The 14,919-nt window shown below is 33.9% G+C and overlaps 1 protein-coding gene across 5 annotated transcripts in view; it reads left to right on the forward strand.

Annotated features, from left to right (window-relative positions):
• LOC106623728 (insulin receptor substrate 1) overlaps nt 1-14,919 on the forward strand; it is an 82,129-nt gene that overhangs the window by 43,103 nt on the left and 24,107 nt on the right. For 4 of the 5 annotated variants that reach the window (XM_070106655.1, XM_070106654.1, XM_070106653.1 and 1 more), the window contains exons 3-6: nt 302-482; nt 3,518-3,643; nt 7,914-8,065; nt 11,393-11,648. In XM_070106655.1, coding sequence (XP_069962756.1) covers nt 302-482; nt 3,518-3,643; nt 7,914-8,065; nt 11,393-11,648 — 715 coding nt within the window. The remainder of the gene's footprint in view (nt 1-301; nt 483-3,517; nt 3,644-7,913; nt 8,066-11,392; nt 11,649-14,919) is intronic. The other variant, XM_070106652.1, reaches the window with a different exon arrangement.

Genomic DNA, 14,919 nt, shown 5'->3' on the forward strand with positions numbered 1-14,919 from the left:
ATACTATCTATACTCCGCTTTGGTTGGGTTTATATCAGTTTAAATGCAAGACATCTTAATAAATTAAGTGGTAATATTTCGATTAGTATTATGTTTTTCGTTAGTAAAGATTTATGATGTCGCTGTGCACTTTCCCCCGTTACTAATATAATATGAGGTTATGTTGTATTCAATACTATAGGTAAATATTTGTGATATTATATAAAGTGTTGTAAAGAAGCCTGAGACCTATGTTATATTGCTTATAAACAATTACATATTTTAATGTTTAGTTAACATATTTAATATTTTGTATTTTTAGATCACGTTTGGCAAGTTGTTGTACAAAAGAAAAGCTTGGCAGAAGAAAGGAAAATTATAGGAAACTATCATGTATGTTTGTCGCCAAAGTCTGTCACTTTTATAAGAATTGGTCCGGAAAAATCGTCATCAGGATGTATTAGAGCCACGGATATACATATTCCCTTAAACACCATCAGAAGGTATATACTTATAATTAGGTTTATTACATCTTTATTAAGGTCGGCTTTAGTATACCATCCCACGATTTCAGGGTTAAAAGGGGTCTATTTTATATATATTTATATATAATTATATTTTGCAAAAGGATTAAAATGAATAATAGAGGAGTATACCCCAAATACATGAACCATAATTTTGTTCTTTCACTTCTCTTAATAAACCATGGTATTGGATTGGCCAGTGTTATTTTTTGAGGCGCGGCCGAAGGCCGCCAAAGCAGAAAGAAATAAGACACGAAAGGGATAACGACCACCCCGCTGTCGGATTGGCCAGGGTTATTTTTTTTGCAAGCCAATGCAAATAGGAAATCTAACCAAAAAAAAGTATGGTTAAAGAGGGTATATCAGTCTATTGAAACTTCATTTTCTATAACGGATTATAACGGATATTGTTACAAATAAACAAGGTGCTGTTTCTTTTTTTGTCCGTTTTGTCATTATTTTCATTTTCAAATTGAATTGGTAAATATTGTGCAAATAAGTTAAGTTTGAAGAGGGTAATTGGGTATTTTATTTATTTTGATTGCTTTCATTCGTTTGGATATGGCAACACTTATTATCTGTCAACATGGAACCCATTTGTTATTGTGCATATAACGAAAATTGTGTAAAAATAAAATTCTTATTTAAAGCAAATATTAAAATAAATATGTAGAAACATTGTAGTGAAGTGTTAGTGTACAATAAGTGCATAATATAAAAGAAAAATTAACTATAAATCGAGAAATTGTAAGACAAAATTTTTAACTTAAAATGCAAATATTTCGAAAACTATAAGTTTCTGGCGGCTATAATAACCATACCCCTCTTAACCCTGAAATCATGGGATGGTATACTAAAGTTTCCCCTTTTATTATACTAAAATCGGTCAAAATAATATACCGTATACGCTTATGTACATTAAAAATTTTGAAATACATATTTATGTATAATGTCCTTCCAAGTCTGTAGGTCCATTTACTAGTAACATAATTTGACTGAGTACGTACATATATAAAAATCATTAGTAGTGCACGATATTTCATCAGTTAAAATTTTTACTTTTCTAAGAGCAAAATATAAAAATAGCATCTTCACAAGACTTGCTGGTATTACAGGTTTTCTACAAGGTACAATTCAAAAGTTCCAGGACTTTTTAAACAACGCGGCTTCTAGCCATCTGTCTGAAATTGTTATCCCTCAATTGTGTATTCTTCAGTGTTTTCGTATAAAATTTATATAACAGCTGAGATATCGCGCTACATGTGACATTACATTTGTAGTGTCGGTCGGAAAATGAGCATCGAACAAAGAGCCAACATTAAGTTTTGTTTTAAACTTGGTAAAACTTTTACCAAAACTCATCAAATGATGAAACAAGTTTATGGCGATGATTGTCTATCCCGTAGCCGTTTTCACGAGTGGTTTAAACGTTTTCAAGAGGGACGGGAGGACTTGGAAGACGACGAACGTTCGGGGCGGCCAAAAGATGTTGTGAACGAAAAAAACACGGAAATTGTTCGTATATTTATTAAAAAAGAGCCGAAATCCTCGCTTTAATATATGGAATCGGAATTATCAATATCCGCATCGTCGATTTATCGTATTTTGACAGAAAATTTGGGCCTCAGAAAGGTTTGTGCTCGATTTGTCCCGCACACTTTGAAACAACACGAAAAAGACCTAAGAATTCAACATTCAATTTGACCAAAAATCGCATTCATATTATCAACCATTCACCCTATTCGCCTGATATGGCACCCTGCGATTTTTATTTGTTCGGAAAACTACATTTGGCCATGAAAGGAAACCGCTATGCTGACGTTGATGCCATCCAAAAGGCGACGACCGCCATCCTCAACGCTATACCGACAAATGACCTAAAAAAGTCATTCGATAACCTTCTTGAACGTGCCATATTGTTGTATTCAGGCGGAAGGAGACTATTTTGAAGGCGACCAATAAATTTAAAAAAAAAAACACAAATAATATTCGTTTTTTAATCAAAGTCCTGAAACTTTTGAATTGCACCTTGTATAAAGCGGCATCGGTAGTAGTCATATATACATAAAGATATACTAGCCATAGAATTTAATTGAACAATTTACCAAATTGATCTCCGACTTTACGACTTTCTTAAATATTTACTTTCATACTTTTTTGTTTGAAATATATATTTAAGGATTTACATTGTCTATTTATGTGATAGTATGACTAAAATTTAGACTAATGTCTCTATTACGGTTTGCAACTCTAATAAGTTGAATTTAAGTTAAAGTAATCAACTTCAGATCAACAAAAACCTTTTTTGGTGTTACGAGCTACAAATAATTTTAATTACAATTTTATTGTTGTTGCCAGTTTAAAAAAGTGAAGATTTCACGAATACATCTACATCTACAGAACACATATTGAATCACGGCAATACTTTTTGAGGTATTAGGCGAAATTATTTTTCCATTTATGTCAAACTTCTCAAAGAACCGTCAGCTGATAGGATAAATAAAATATACTCTTTGGTCTCCAAAGATCAATTAAAGCATCTAATTTAAATTGCATTACTACATTTTGTAGATTAATATATATTATATAATATAATAACATATTACAGCCAAAGACTCTGTTGCTAGCACTGTTATATTTTTAATGTAGCATGGTTATACAATAAGTATTTAATAAAATAACTACTCATATTGAAACAAAATTTGAATTTTTGGTATAACTTCAACTTTGTTCAAAATTGTTATTCAATGTGGCTCTATCTTTACGCTAAATTATAAATTAAATGGGCATAGTACTTACATATTTCTAATAGTCTCTTTGTACAATTCTTAGTTTTTAAACTACTTTAACAATTTATATTGCTTTTCAACTATGTTGCGGATGAATTTGATGTAGTATTTGACTATAATTTATTACATTTCTATCATTATATTAACCTTACAAACAATATCGCAAAACTATACAAGTTCACGCTTATTTTACAACTCTGAATTTTAAATATCATTTAATTTCAGATGTGGAGATTCACATTGCCTTTTTTATATGGAAGTTGGACGGCAATGTATTATAGGACCTGGAGAACTGTGGATGGATACAGAAGATCCTTTAGTCGCGCAGAGTATGCATAAAATGATATCAAGGTATTGCTCAACTTTGAATTCCAAAGACTTGACAACAATTGTTAATTGAGCTTATTAGATATTAGGTTATTAATATAGCAAATGAAGCATTTTTTTTTAGTTTTGACAAGTAGATATAGTTTAGGAAAGGTTAACGTAATATTATATGTATTTATTAACAGGACACTTCTTACTTTCTATAAAACAAATTGATTGTTACGGTTTGCAACTCCACTCAGTTGAATTGAAGTTAGAGCAACTCCATTTCAGATCAATCAAACTCTTTTTTTTTGGGTATAAGGAACTATTGTACAAGGTGCGTTCCAAAGTAAACAGTAAAAAAGTAACAAAGTAAACTCTAGTGACGCCATCTATATGTCGACTAGTGCGTTAGAATCTGCTATCCTTTATCGACTTCCAGTAAAAATTTCATGACATTTAATCTATTGGAAGTGAAGTTATTGCGTTTTAAGTGTCAGTATGTGTTTGTCAAAGGTGCGAAAATGAGCTTCGAACAAAGAGCCAACATTAAATTTTGTTTTAAAATTGGTAAAACTTTTACCAAAACGTTTGGATTGATGAAACAAGTTTATGGCAATGATTGCCTATCCCGTAGCAGAGTGCACGAGTGGTTTCAACGTTTTCAAAGTGGTCGTGAGGACATAAATGAGAAAGGAGCCGAAACCCAAAAAATCGCGCCTGGATAAGTCAAAAGTGAAGACAATGCTGATTTGTTTTTGTGATTCCAAGGGTATTGTCATCAAAGAATATGTTTCACCCGTCCAAAACGTTAATGCGGTATTCTATCTTGGAGTTTGAATCGGCCCGAATATCGCGAAGCTGGAAGTTGGCGTTTGTTGCACGATAATGCGCCGTCTCATCGATCGACGCTTGTGACCGATTATTTTACCAAAAATCACATTTTAACAATCAACCACTCCCCGTATTCACCTGATATGGCATTGTGCGACTTCTATCTTTTCGGAAAAATGAATTTGCCGATGAAAGGAAAGCGTTATGCAGACGTGGAAGTCAAAAGCTTGCACCGGCATACTGGCGGACATACCGGGCAACGAGCTAAAACACTCGTTGGACATGCTTTTGGACCGTTCAAAAAGCTGTATTAAAGCAGAAGGAGACTATTTAGAATAAAATTAATTGATTTTGCCGATAAAACCGTCTGTTCTGTATTTTTTTTTAAAGTCCTGTTTACTTTGGAACGCACCTTGTATAACTAATTTTAATCGAAACATCATTCATGTTGCCAGCCTAAAAAGTAAATATTAATATTAAAATGGACATTAGTTTTGATTCTTTTTGATTTTTGGGTCCAAATCTGATGTGCTGCGTATACGGAAAAGCCTTTTTTATACTTTTGCAATATCTTGCATAGTAATTTTGTTTAACTTATGATTGTTTAAAGCAAATTTAATTCAAGACTTTTACCTCATTCTCTCCGGGCAAGCAATAACTTGAGTAATATAAGATATCTTGTTAAATTTGATACCCATGCTCCTTGGTACTCTGAGGAGGGATTTATTCCAGATGGACAAAAACGGACTAATGGCGCGCCCACTAAACGCTGTCAGTCAGAAAAATAAAAAGTGCTATACAGTCCCAAATTATGCTACATAGGGTGTGCATCTATGGCTAAAAAAAAAGTGATCGTGATGCCGCTTACTAATAAGTTTAGTGTTTACCAGGTGTTAGCGGTAAGTGATAATTTGCGGAAAGCATTCATTTTTTGTTTCCATTTGAAGAAAAGTCCTGCAGAGTCGCATCGAACGCTTTTCGAGGACTATGGTGATCATGCTCTATCAGAAGCAACATGTAAAAGATGATTTCAAAGGGTCAGATATAATAATTTTGATGTGAGAAATGAAGAACGTGGAAGATGATACTTTGGGTCAAAAGCAAATGGCAGCCAACAAACAATTTCAAACCGTTTGAAAGCTATGGGAAAGATTCAAAAGTGTGGAAAATGGGTCCCACATGAATTGATTGAAAGACAAATGGAAAACCGAAAAACCACTTGTGAAATTTTGCTTCAAAGACACGAAAGAAAATCAGTTTTGCATCGAATTGTCATTGACGATGAAAAAATTATTTATTTTAAGAATCCTGAACGGAGAAAATCGTGGGTCATCATGAGCTAATATATAATATATAAAAAAACCAAAAAACACTTTTGAAAATTTGCTTCAAAGACACGAAAGAAACCCAGTTTTGCATCGAATTGGCACTGGCAATGAAAAATGGATTTATTTTAAGAATCAACATCGACTGCAAAAACACCGATTCGATAAGAAGGCAATGCCCTGTGTTTGATGGGATCAGAAGGGTGTGGTATATCATGAGCTTCTAAAACCTGGTGACACTGTTAATACTATCCGCTACATACAACAAATGATCAATTTGAACATGCATTGACCATGCATAGAAACGACCAGGATGGGCCAGAAGACACGGCAAAGTAATATTGTTACACGACAATGCACCTGAACACAAAGCAAAATCGAAAATACAATCAAAGTACTTAGCTGGGAGCTGCTACCCCACCCGCCTTATTCACCAGACTTGGACTCTTCCGATTACCATTTTTTTTTATCGATGGAACACATTTTGGCTGAGCAGCACTTTGATTCCTACGCAGAAGTCGAAAATTGGGTGTCTGATTGGTTTACTTCAAAAGACGAACATTTGTATTGGCATGGTATCCACAAATTGCCAGAAAGGTGGTCAAAATGTGTAAAAAGCAATGGCCAATACTTTGAATACATTTTTTTTACTTTCCCATTCAAAATTAGTATTTTATTTTCATATTTTTCATTTTCAACCGACCATCTGGTATATCTCACAAGCTACTGACTACTACTACTACTATATCAATAAAACTTAGTGTGAAAATGGGTGAAATCGGATTGCAACACGTCCACCCCTCCTTTATTTAATATATGAATTCAAAATCAGTAAATTTAACTATACAGATAGCACAGCAAATTTGTATTTGAATCGGTATAAATTTCATTAAATTCTTCCTAATTCAGCATATACTCGACGTTTATGGTTTAAACGGTTTGAAGTCTAGTGGAATGAAATCACTACTTGGGATTTAAAGACAGCTGGAAAGTCGCAAATCACTATATTAGGTTTATTGAGGATTGGTCTAGATCAATCGCATTTACTTTTGGCAATACTCTAGAATACTCGAGAACATGTTTCCAGGCAAACTATTATATGTAGTATATGGGAGGTGGGGTAGTTTGTGGACAAGTTGTACATATTTTGGGCATTAAAATATACTATTGGGCCGTTCAACTATGTAATTTTTCTTAAATTTTTTGAAATAGTTTTTGTTTGGTGCCCTATAGAAGATGGAAATCGTAAACAGCATTTTCGCTCTATTTAACTGTTTTACTATCAAAAGAGTAAAAATGCAGTTCAAGCAGGGCGAAAATGACGTGATGTGTACGGAGAAGATGTGCGCCAATGCCAAATTTGTCTTGCAAAATTTCGTTTCGGCAATTTCGATCTTGAGGTTGCACCACTTCCTCGGAGGCCTCGTAACGCCGATATGGATAAAATAAAGTCGTTGGTCGATGCAGATCGTCGAATAACAACTCCAGAGATTGTTGAAAGATCAAATTTGTCAAATTTCATAAAATGTTGATTGTCCGCATAGATTTAAGACTTTACATATTCACACAGGAAAAAGTCTAACGGCGTGATATGACACGATCTTTGTGACCAAGCGACCGGCCCAAAATGTGAAATTATCCGCTCACCGAAGTATTCTCTCAATAAATGAATTGATTGATGCGATGTGTGGGAAGTGGCGTAAATTGAAGCAGTCCATTAAATCGATAATTGAGGCAATCCCGACTTCAACCCTTCAGGCCGCAATGAATAATATTATAACTAGGTGTCGCATATGCGTGGCTGAGTATGAATTTCATTTACGCTCCGTAATTTTTCAAAACAATTAATTACGCAAAATAAAATAAAATATTCTATACAATAAAAAAAATAAATGTAATGCACTGATTAAAAAAAAGTTATTACGGTTTGTTTTTGTAGCATGGTATTACAAAAAAATTATTAGCCGAACAAAACTTCTATTGTTTTTTAAAAACGAAATTTTCATGTTCTTTATTTCATATTATTTATTATGAAATCAATATCTTATTTAGTTCTACAACTAAACATGTAAAATTTTAGTAAAATACATTAAGAAAATTATAGTTTTTTAATATACATTAAAAATATTTTAAATTTAATGTTACTTTTATAGTGCAATGTCTGTGAGAATAGATGTTATTGGAGATAACATTAGAAGGAGATCATCTTCCGTTACGGAAACGTCTAAGCCGATAAGTTTTATGGATACAGGAAGCCTTCGCACGGAGAATCAAATTTATAACAAGAATCCGACAGGTAAATTATGTATGTTATCAAATTATATTGAATCCACTTTTAGCGTTAATAGTGTATACATGGGTAATCATTTAAAAAAATGATTTTTCATTATATTAAATCGTTCATATATCACGTGTTGTGTATTGAGGTATAGGATTTCACATCATTGTCGACAATTAAGCATATTTAACTTGTAAGTTAATAAGAAAACTTGTGATACATGTTTTGCGAAACAGTTAACATCTATCGTATTTTAATTGGAGATGGATTCGTTACCGCAACTACTGAGCTTTGCAGGCAAATCTATCATCGAAGTGTAAAATAGTTCCATCTTCCAAGACGGTGCATCAAGTCATACGTGCTGTATGTGAATCCATCACTTTATTTGGATGAAGTTTTAGCGACCGAATTAAATTAAAGAGGGTCAGATCATTTAGAGACAAAAAAATCGCTTACTTGAATTTTTATTTTTAAAATAAGAAACACTGTAGACAATATTATATATTTTAGTGCATATCTGAAAGTCTTTGTTTAATGATTGAAAGACTCAAAAATTTGAAAAATGGCAAAGGAATCCATGTTGCTCTGGAACTTGTCGTAGGTTGTATGATATACTTTATTACTCTATATAACCCTCAGAAAGCCAATGAAAACTGAAAATTAATAATTTTTTTCTATCTTTGAACTTTAAAAACGATTTTCAACGTAAAATTTGTGCATGTTTTAACTTATAAAAATTACAAAAAGCTATATAATTGTTTATATCTTTGGTTCACATAGAGCAGTTTTCCATACTTTCTAAAATAGAAGTTGAATAAAATTAATAGATGAGATAGGTAACGCGCTATCCTGCACACCAATTACAAAAACATAGTTTTCAGAAAACGAGCTTCAAAGATTTAATAAGAGAAATCATAGCTAATATATACGTATAGGTTTTTAGACAGTTTTGGAAGATACCGTTTTTTTCGATTGAAATGATCCGACGCCCTTAAGAAACGAGTTTATCAATTGCTTCTTTAGGTCACGTGATGTTACTATGTTAGACCATTTTATTTTGGCAGTATGACAAGTTAATTGTCTGGTCTAATAATCTAGCTGTGACTAACGAGTTGGAAACCAACTTTTGAAGCTTTATTGGTGCAATAACGCCGGCCATTCTAGAAAATTGCACCGACGAGATGGTCTTGTTGTTGTTGTAGCGGCAGAATTATGCCGAGTTGACAGTCTTGGCCGGATAAAAATCCGGGTCCGTTGCGGTTACGTAGACCCGACTGTCATGGGAACGGGATGGTCTTCACAAGGAACGGGGGTCATAAGCCGAAATGTTGTTCAATCATCAAAAATTTTATCAATATATACGTATATGTATTAGCCATTTTATTTCATTATTTTATTATTATTATTATTTCAAATAAAAACCCCAAAAACACCTTTTATATATTTAAATTTTGTTGATTCTAATCGTTTCTTCATTATCTTTTGAAACAATTCGGAACTCTGAATGAAGCTACTAAGAAGTAATTTCTCATTTTTGTAAAAACATAAACCTTTTCCCAAATATTCGAGTTCTCCAAGAAGCCTTTGGCCGAAAATAAATTAAATATATGTATGAGGTGTGTTCAAAGGATAAGGTGAATTTGGAATTTTTTTGAAAAATGGTTATTTATTCATCAATATATATTTTTTCCCCTTCAAAGTAGTCCCCCTCGGATATAATACACTTGTGCCAACGCTTTTTACAATCCTCAAAGTACTTCTGAAATGCGCTTTTCGGTACGGCCATCAGCTCATTCTTCGATTCTGACTTGATCTCATCAATTGTGGTAAAACGCTTTCCTTTCATTGGTTTCATCAGTTTTGGGAATAGGAAAAAGTCGCAGTAGCCAAAAAATCACGAATAAGCATTGATGTGTGAGCTGGTGCATTATCGCAATTTAGGAACAAACTTCGCTGCCATACGTTTCATGCCCAAAATATTCGAAAAAATGTGATGGCATAAGCCGATCGATATATATTAACATTTCCAAAACAATTTTTTCACCATTTCGATGTTTTCTTCGCTTGTTGACGCGGTTACACCAACAGGATGCTCATTGTCATCAACATCTTGTTGACCTTCTGTAAAGCGCCTGAACCACTTATAAACACGTTTTTGAGACGTGGACTCACCGAATGCCACAGTCAACATTTCAAGTGCCTTGGATCACTTTATTTCACTTTTAACGCAAAATTTAATACATATTCTTTAATCTATTTATTTCAAAAGTCAAAAATCGAAGTGCACACAAAAACGTGACTAACCTTTTCTGTTGTCAAAAACAAACTACTAATCGGAATTGGCTCCTAATGCAACCACATGATAAACATATGTGTCCGATTATAACAATGGCAAAATATCGATAATCGAATGTACACAGCCCTCAAAAAATCAAAATTCACCTTTTCCTTTGAACACACCTCCTATGTATAGACTTGATTATTATTGAACCTGTGTCTTATTAGTTTTTAAAGCGTATAAGATTAAGTTTTATTACTTAAGTCCTGTTATTGCCATTATTATATATAATTAATCCAATAGGCTTTAATTAAGAATTTGTTCAAAATATAATCTTTGATTACCGAAGACTTGACTTTTAAATTGTATAATCAATATTATCCGGATATGAGATTATCATCGATTGCGTTTCGATAATATTTTTTCATAAACCTGTAGCATCTCAAGCTGATGAGTCTCATATCATTTACATATTGTACAGTGGTATTAAAAACAATTGTGTGTTAGTCGTATTCTTATATTTTATTAAAAAGTTCCTTATTATAGTATCGTTAGAAATAATTGAAATTAAGTGGTGTTGTGTACCACCCAAAGTTTTAAGCTCTTCTGTGACAACGCCTGTCATTTTGGTAACTAACAAACAAACAAAACAAAATAAACGGGAAATTAAAATATAAAAGTTAAAAAAATGACTTTCGAACTCATTTTCTTTAAAGCAATAATTTTACATTGATACCTGTTATTTAGTTACTTTTGTTCCTAAGGTGACATCCATTTCCCCTGTTTTACATTGATTTAACTACGCTAAACTGGGTTTCGAACCAAACCAAATTTTTCGACCGAAATATTTACCTCTCAAAATCGCACTTATTGAAAACATCATTATTAATTTAAGTTTTTAAGTTACTAAGAAATTAACGCATCGCCCATGTTTCCTCTTATTTCAATGGCGCATAATATTTTAATGTAACTCTCAGAGTTTTGCCGATAGAAATTTTTTCCTACTTTTTAGAAGAATTTAATAAATTTATACTACTTAATACAAGGCAATGTTCATAACTTTCCAATATTTTTAGCAAATTATAATCTTGTACGAGGTAGATGTGACAGTTTTCCAACAAGAACTAGAGAGTCCAATGATGACGCGAATCAAAGTTTTATATCATCACATATTCAAAATGTTCCTTGCACAGTGACGCCTCGTTTTTTATCACTTTCCCGGTACAGTACAAGTCCACCAATAGCTTCTTCTTTTGGAAGTACAGAAAGAAAAGAACCGGTAAAACTCGATGATCAAGAAGAAACCGGAAACTATTTGCCTTTTCGTTACAAGTAAGTACTAAAACAGACAATGTACCATTTTATTAAAGTAGTTCGACCCTTAAAATTGGTATAATTTTTACAATTTATTCTGGGTGTAAAGAGAAAGGAATCCAATCTCTCTTTCAGGCTTTGTTAAATAAATATTATATAAGATATTCGCTTTGTTTCCTTAGTTAACGAATAACACCAGCCGATAAATCAAAAAATTTGGAACATTGTCTTTATTTAAGCGAAAAATATTAATTATTTTCAGTGATTTGTGACCAAAAATACTTACATATTTACTCTAGACATCAAGCTTTTTTGCAAAAGAAAAAAGGCAATCTTTTTTTTAGGATTCTATTGCTACGTATAAAGTATAGTTTTCGTTCTACAAGTATACCTTTTTTGTAACCTGCCTGTTGACCTAAGTACAGTTATAACTTTCTGATCTCCATAAATTTGCCAATTGTGTTCCGCATATCTAATTTTATTTAAAAATGTCTCTATATTTGCATAAGTCGTTTTTTAAATGAAAAGAATAAGCGGCATATTATGTAATCAAATGTATCAGCACTATTTTGACACTTTCTTGAAGACATTATATTTTTATTTTTAAGGTTTTCAGGCGTAAATTATTGATTAAGTTATTTAAATAACGAAAGTTAAACGTAAACAATTTTTTAAACATACACCCTAATATTAGAATGAGTGGGTCGCCATGCAACTAATATATTTTTTCAAAAGAGGAGCGTTTATTTTATTTAAAAAAAAACCGAATATATTAGTTCTATTAAAAATGTAATACAATAAAATTTGGTCTTATTTCGTAAGCAGCACTAAATTGGTAGAAAAAAATTATATTTAACAATTAAGGAAGTGCTAAGTTCGTATGTAACCGAACATTTTATACTCTCGCAAAGTCAAATGGTATACTCGTTTGAGATTTATTTGTGGATTGACTGATATTTTCGGTAGAAGGTCAACTATAGGCAACAGTTTTGGTTCGATTTAGACAATTTTTGGTCACAAGGTGGCATACTTTAAACGTATTATTCACGAAAAGTTTTACCCCGATATAATCATTTTTGCTTGACATGCATAGTGGATAGTGAAAGAATCAGATGGAATTGAAAATGGTGTTATATGGGAAAAAGGCGTGGTTGTAATCCGATTTTGCCCATTTTCGCACTATAACATAGAAATATGAAAAGAACGTTATGCACTAAATTTGGTTGAAATCGGTTAAGCAGATCCCAAGATATGGCTTTTCAACTAAAAGTGGGCGGTGCCACGCCCACTGACTAATTTTGAACGCGGTTCTTATAAAGTCATCTCATACCATCCCAGAGATAAAATTTAATGTCTCTGGCGTGTTTAGTACTTGATTTATCGCGCTTTTAGTAGTTTTTAACAGTACCGTTATATGGGGAGTGGGCGGAGTTGCCACCCGATTTCAACTATTTTCACACTGTAGGTAGAGGTTCTAAAAACATTTGCTTTCAGTGATTTTTTTTTATTATAGCGTTAGCGGTTTAGGAGATATGCACATTAAACCTATTAGGGGCGGGACCACGCCCACTTTAAAAAAAATTTTAACTGCAGATGCCCCTCCCTATTGTGATCCTGTATACCAAATAAGAGTCTTGTATCTTTTTGTGGAGCTTAGTTATGGCAATTTATTTGTTTTTGAATAATGGCGTTTTGTGGGCGTAGCAGTGGTCCGATTATGCCCATCTGCAATACAAACCGTTTCACGGTACCAAGAATCATATCTACCAAGTTTCATAAAGATATCTCAAGTTTTACTCAAGTTAGAGCTTGCACGGACGGACGGACGGACAGACAGTCACCCGGATTTCAACTCGTCTCTTCATCCTGATCATTTATATAGGTCAAGTAAAAAGTTCGTTCGGTTTTTATGGCCAGATGGCGTTATTGTCCATAGTACTAGTGTCATGTCATACTATACGGCGCTGAAAACGTGTTTATTGTAGTGTAAAGATGGACACCAACAAAGAGAAAATTCGCTATATTTTACAAATTTTCTTCGATTAAAGTGAAAAAGCAGCCAAAGCGGCTGAAAACATTAATTTAGTTTATGGGCCCGATACTGTAAACGAACATGTAGCACAAAAGTGATTTGCTAGGTTCCGTTCCGGTAATTTCGGTGTCAAAGATGCACAACGCGTCGGGAGGCTTGTCGTCGAAAATTGCGATAAAATCATGGAAATAGTGGAAACAGACCGTCACGTGAGCACTTATTGAATTGCTGAGGAACTAAAGATAAGCCAGAAAACCGTTTGGAACCATTTGTATAATCTTGGATTCAAAAAGGAGCTCGATGTTTGGGTGTCACACGGACTAACGCAAAAAACATGGTGGACCGAATTTCCATCTGCAAATCGCTGCAGAATCGCAACAAAATCGACCTGTTTCTGAAGCGGATTGTGACTGGCGATGAAAAATGGGTCACTTATGACAACATCGAGCGCAAACGGTCGTGGTCAAAGCTCGGGGAAGCGGCCCAGATGGTGGCCAAGACCTGATTGACGGCCAGGAAGGTTTTGCTGTGTGTTTGGTGGGATGGGCAAGGAATCATCTACTGCGAGCTGCTACCCTATGGCCAAACGCTCAATTCGGCCCTCTACTGCCAACAACTGGACCGCTTGAAGGCAGCACTCATCCAGAAGAGGCCATCTTTGATCAACAGAGGCCGAATTGTGTTCCATCAGGACAACGCCAGGCCACACACGTCTTTGGTGACTCGCCAGAAGCTCCTGGAGCTCGGATGGGAGGTTCTAATGCACCCACCTTATAGTCCGGACCTGGCACCAAGTGATTACCATCTTTTCCTGTCCATGGCGAACGCGCTTAATGGTGAGAAGTTGGCCTCAAGAGAGGCCTGTGAAAATTGGCTGTCCGAGTTTTTTGGCAATAGGGACGCAGTCTTCTACGAGAGGGGTATAATGAAGTTGGCATCTCGTTGGCAACAAGTTTACGAACAAAACGGCGCATATTTGACGCAAATGTACACAAAGTTATGATCTTTTGAAAAATCAATAAAAAACCGAACGAACCTAATATATACATAACCCCTCTCGCAACCTGTTGCTACAGAGTATAATAGTTTTGTTCACCTAACGGTTGTTTGTATCACCTAAAGCTAATCAAGTTATATATAAGATATTATATATAAATGATCAGGATGAACTAATTGAGTTAGATATAGGTTTATACATATAAAAAAGGTCAGGATGAAGAGTCAAGTTGAAATCCACTATTAGTGACTATAACTAAG

Source organism: Bactrocera oleae, chromosome 3, assembly GCF_042242935.1.
Source record: "Bactrocera oleae isolate idBacOlea1 chromosome 3, idBacOlea1, whole genome shotgun sequence".
Classification (NCBI taxonomy): domain Eukaryota; kingdom Metazoa; phylum Arthropoda; class Insecta; order Diptera; family Tephritidae; genus Bactrocera; species Bactrocera oleae.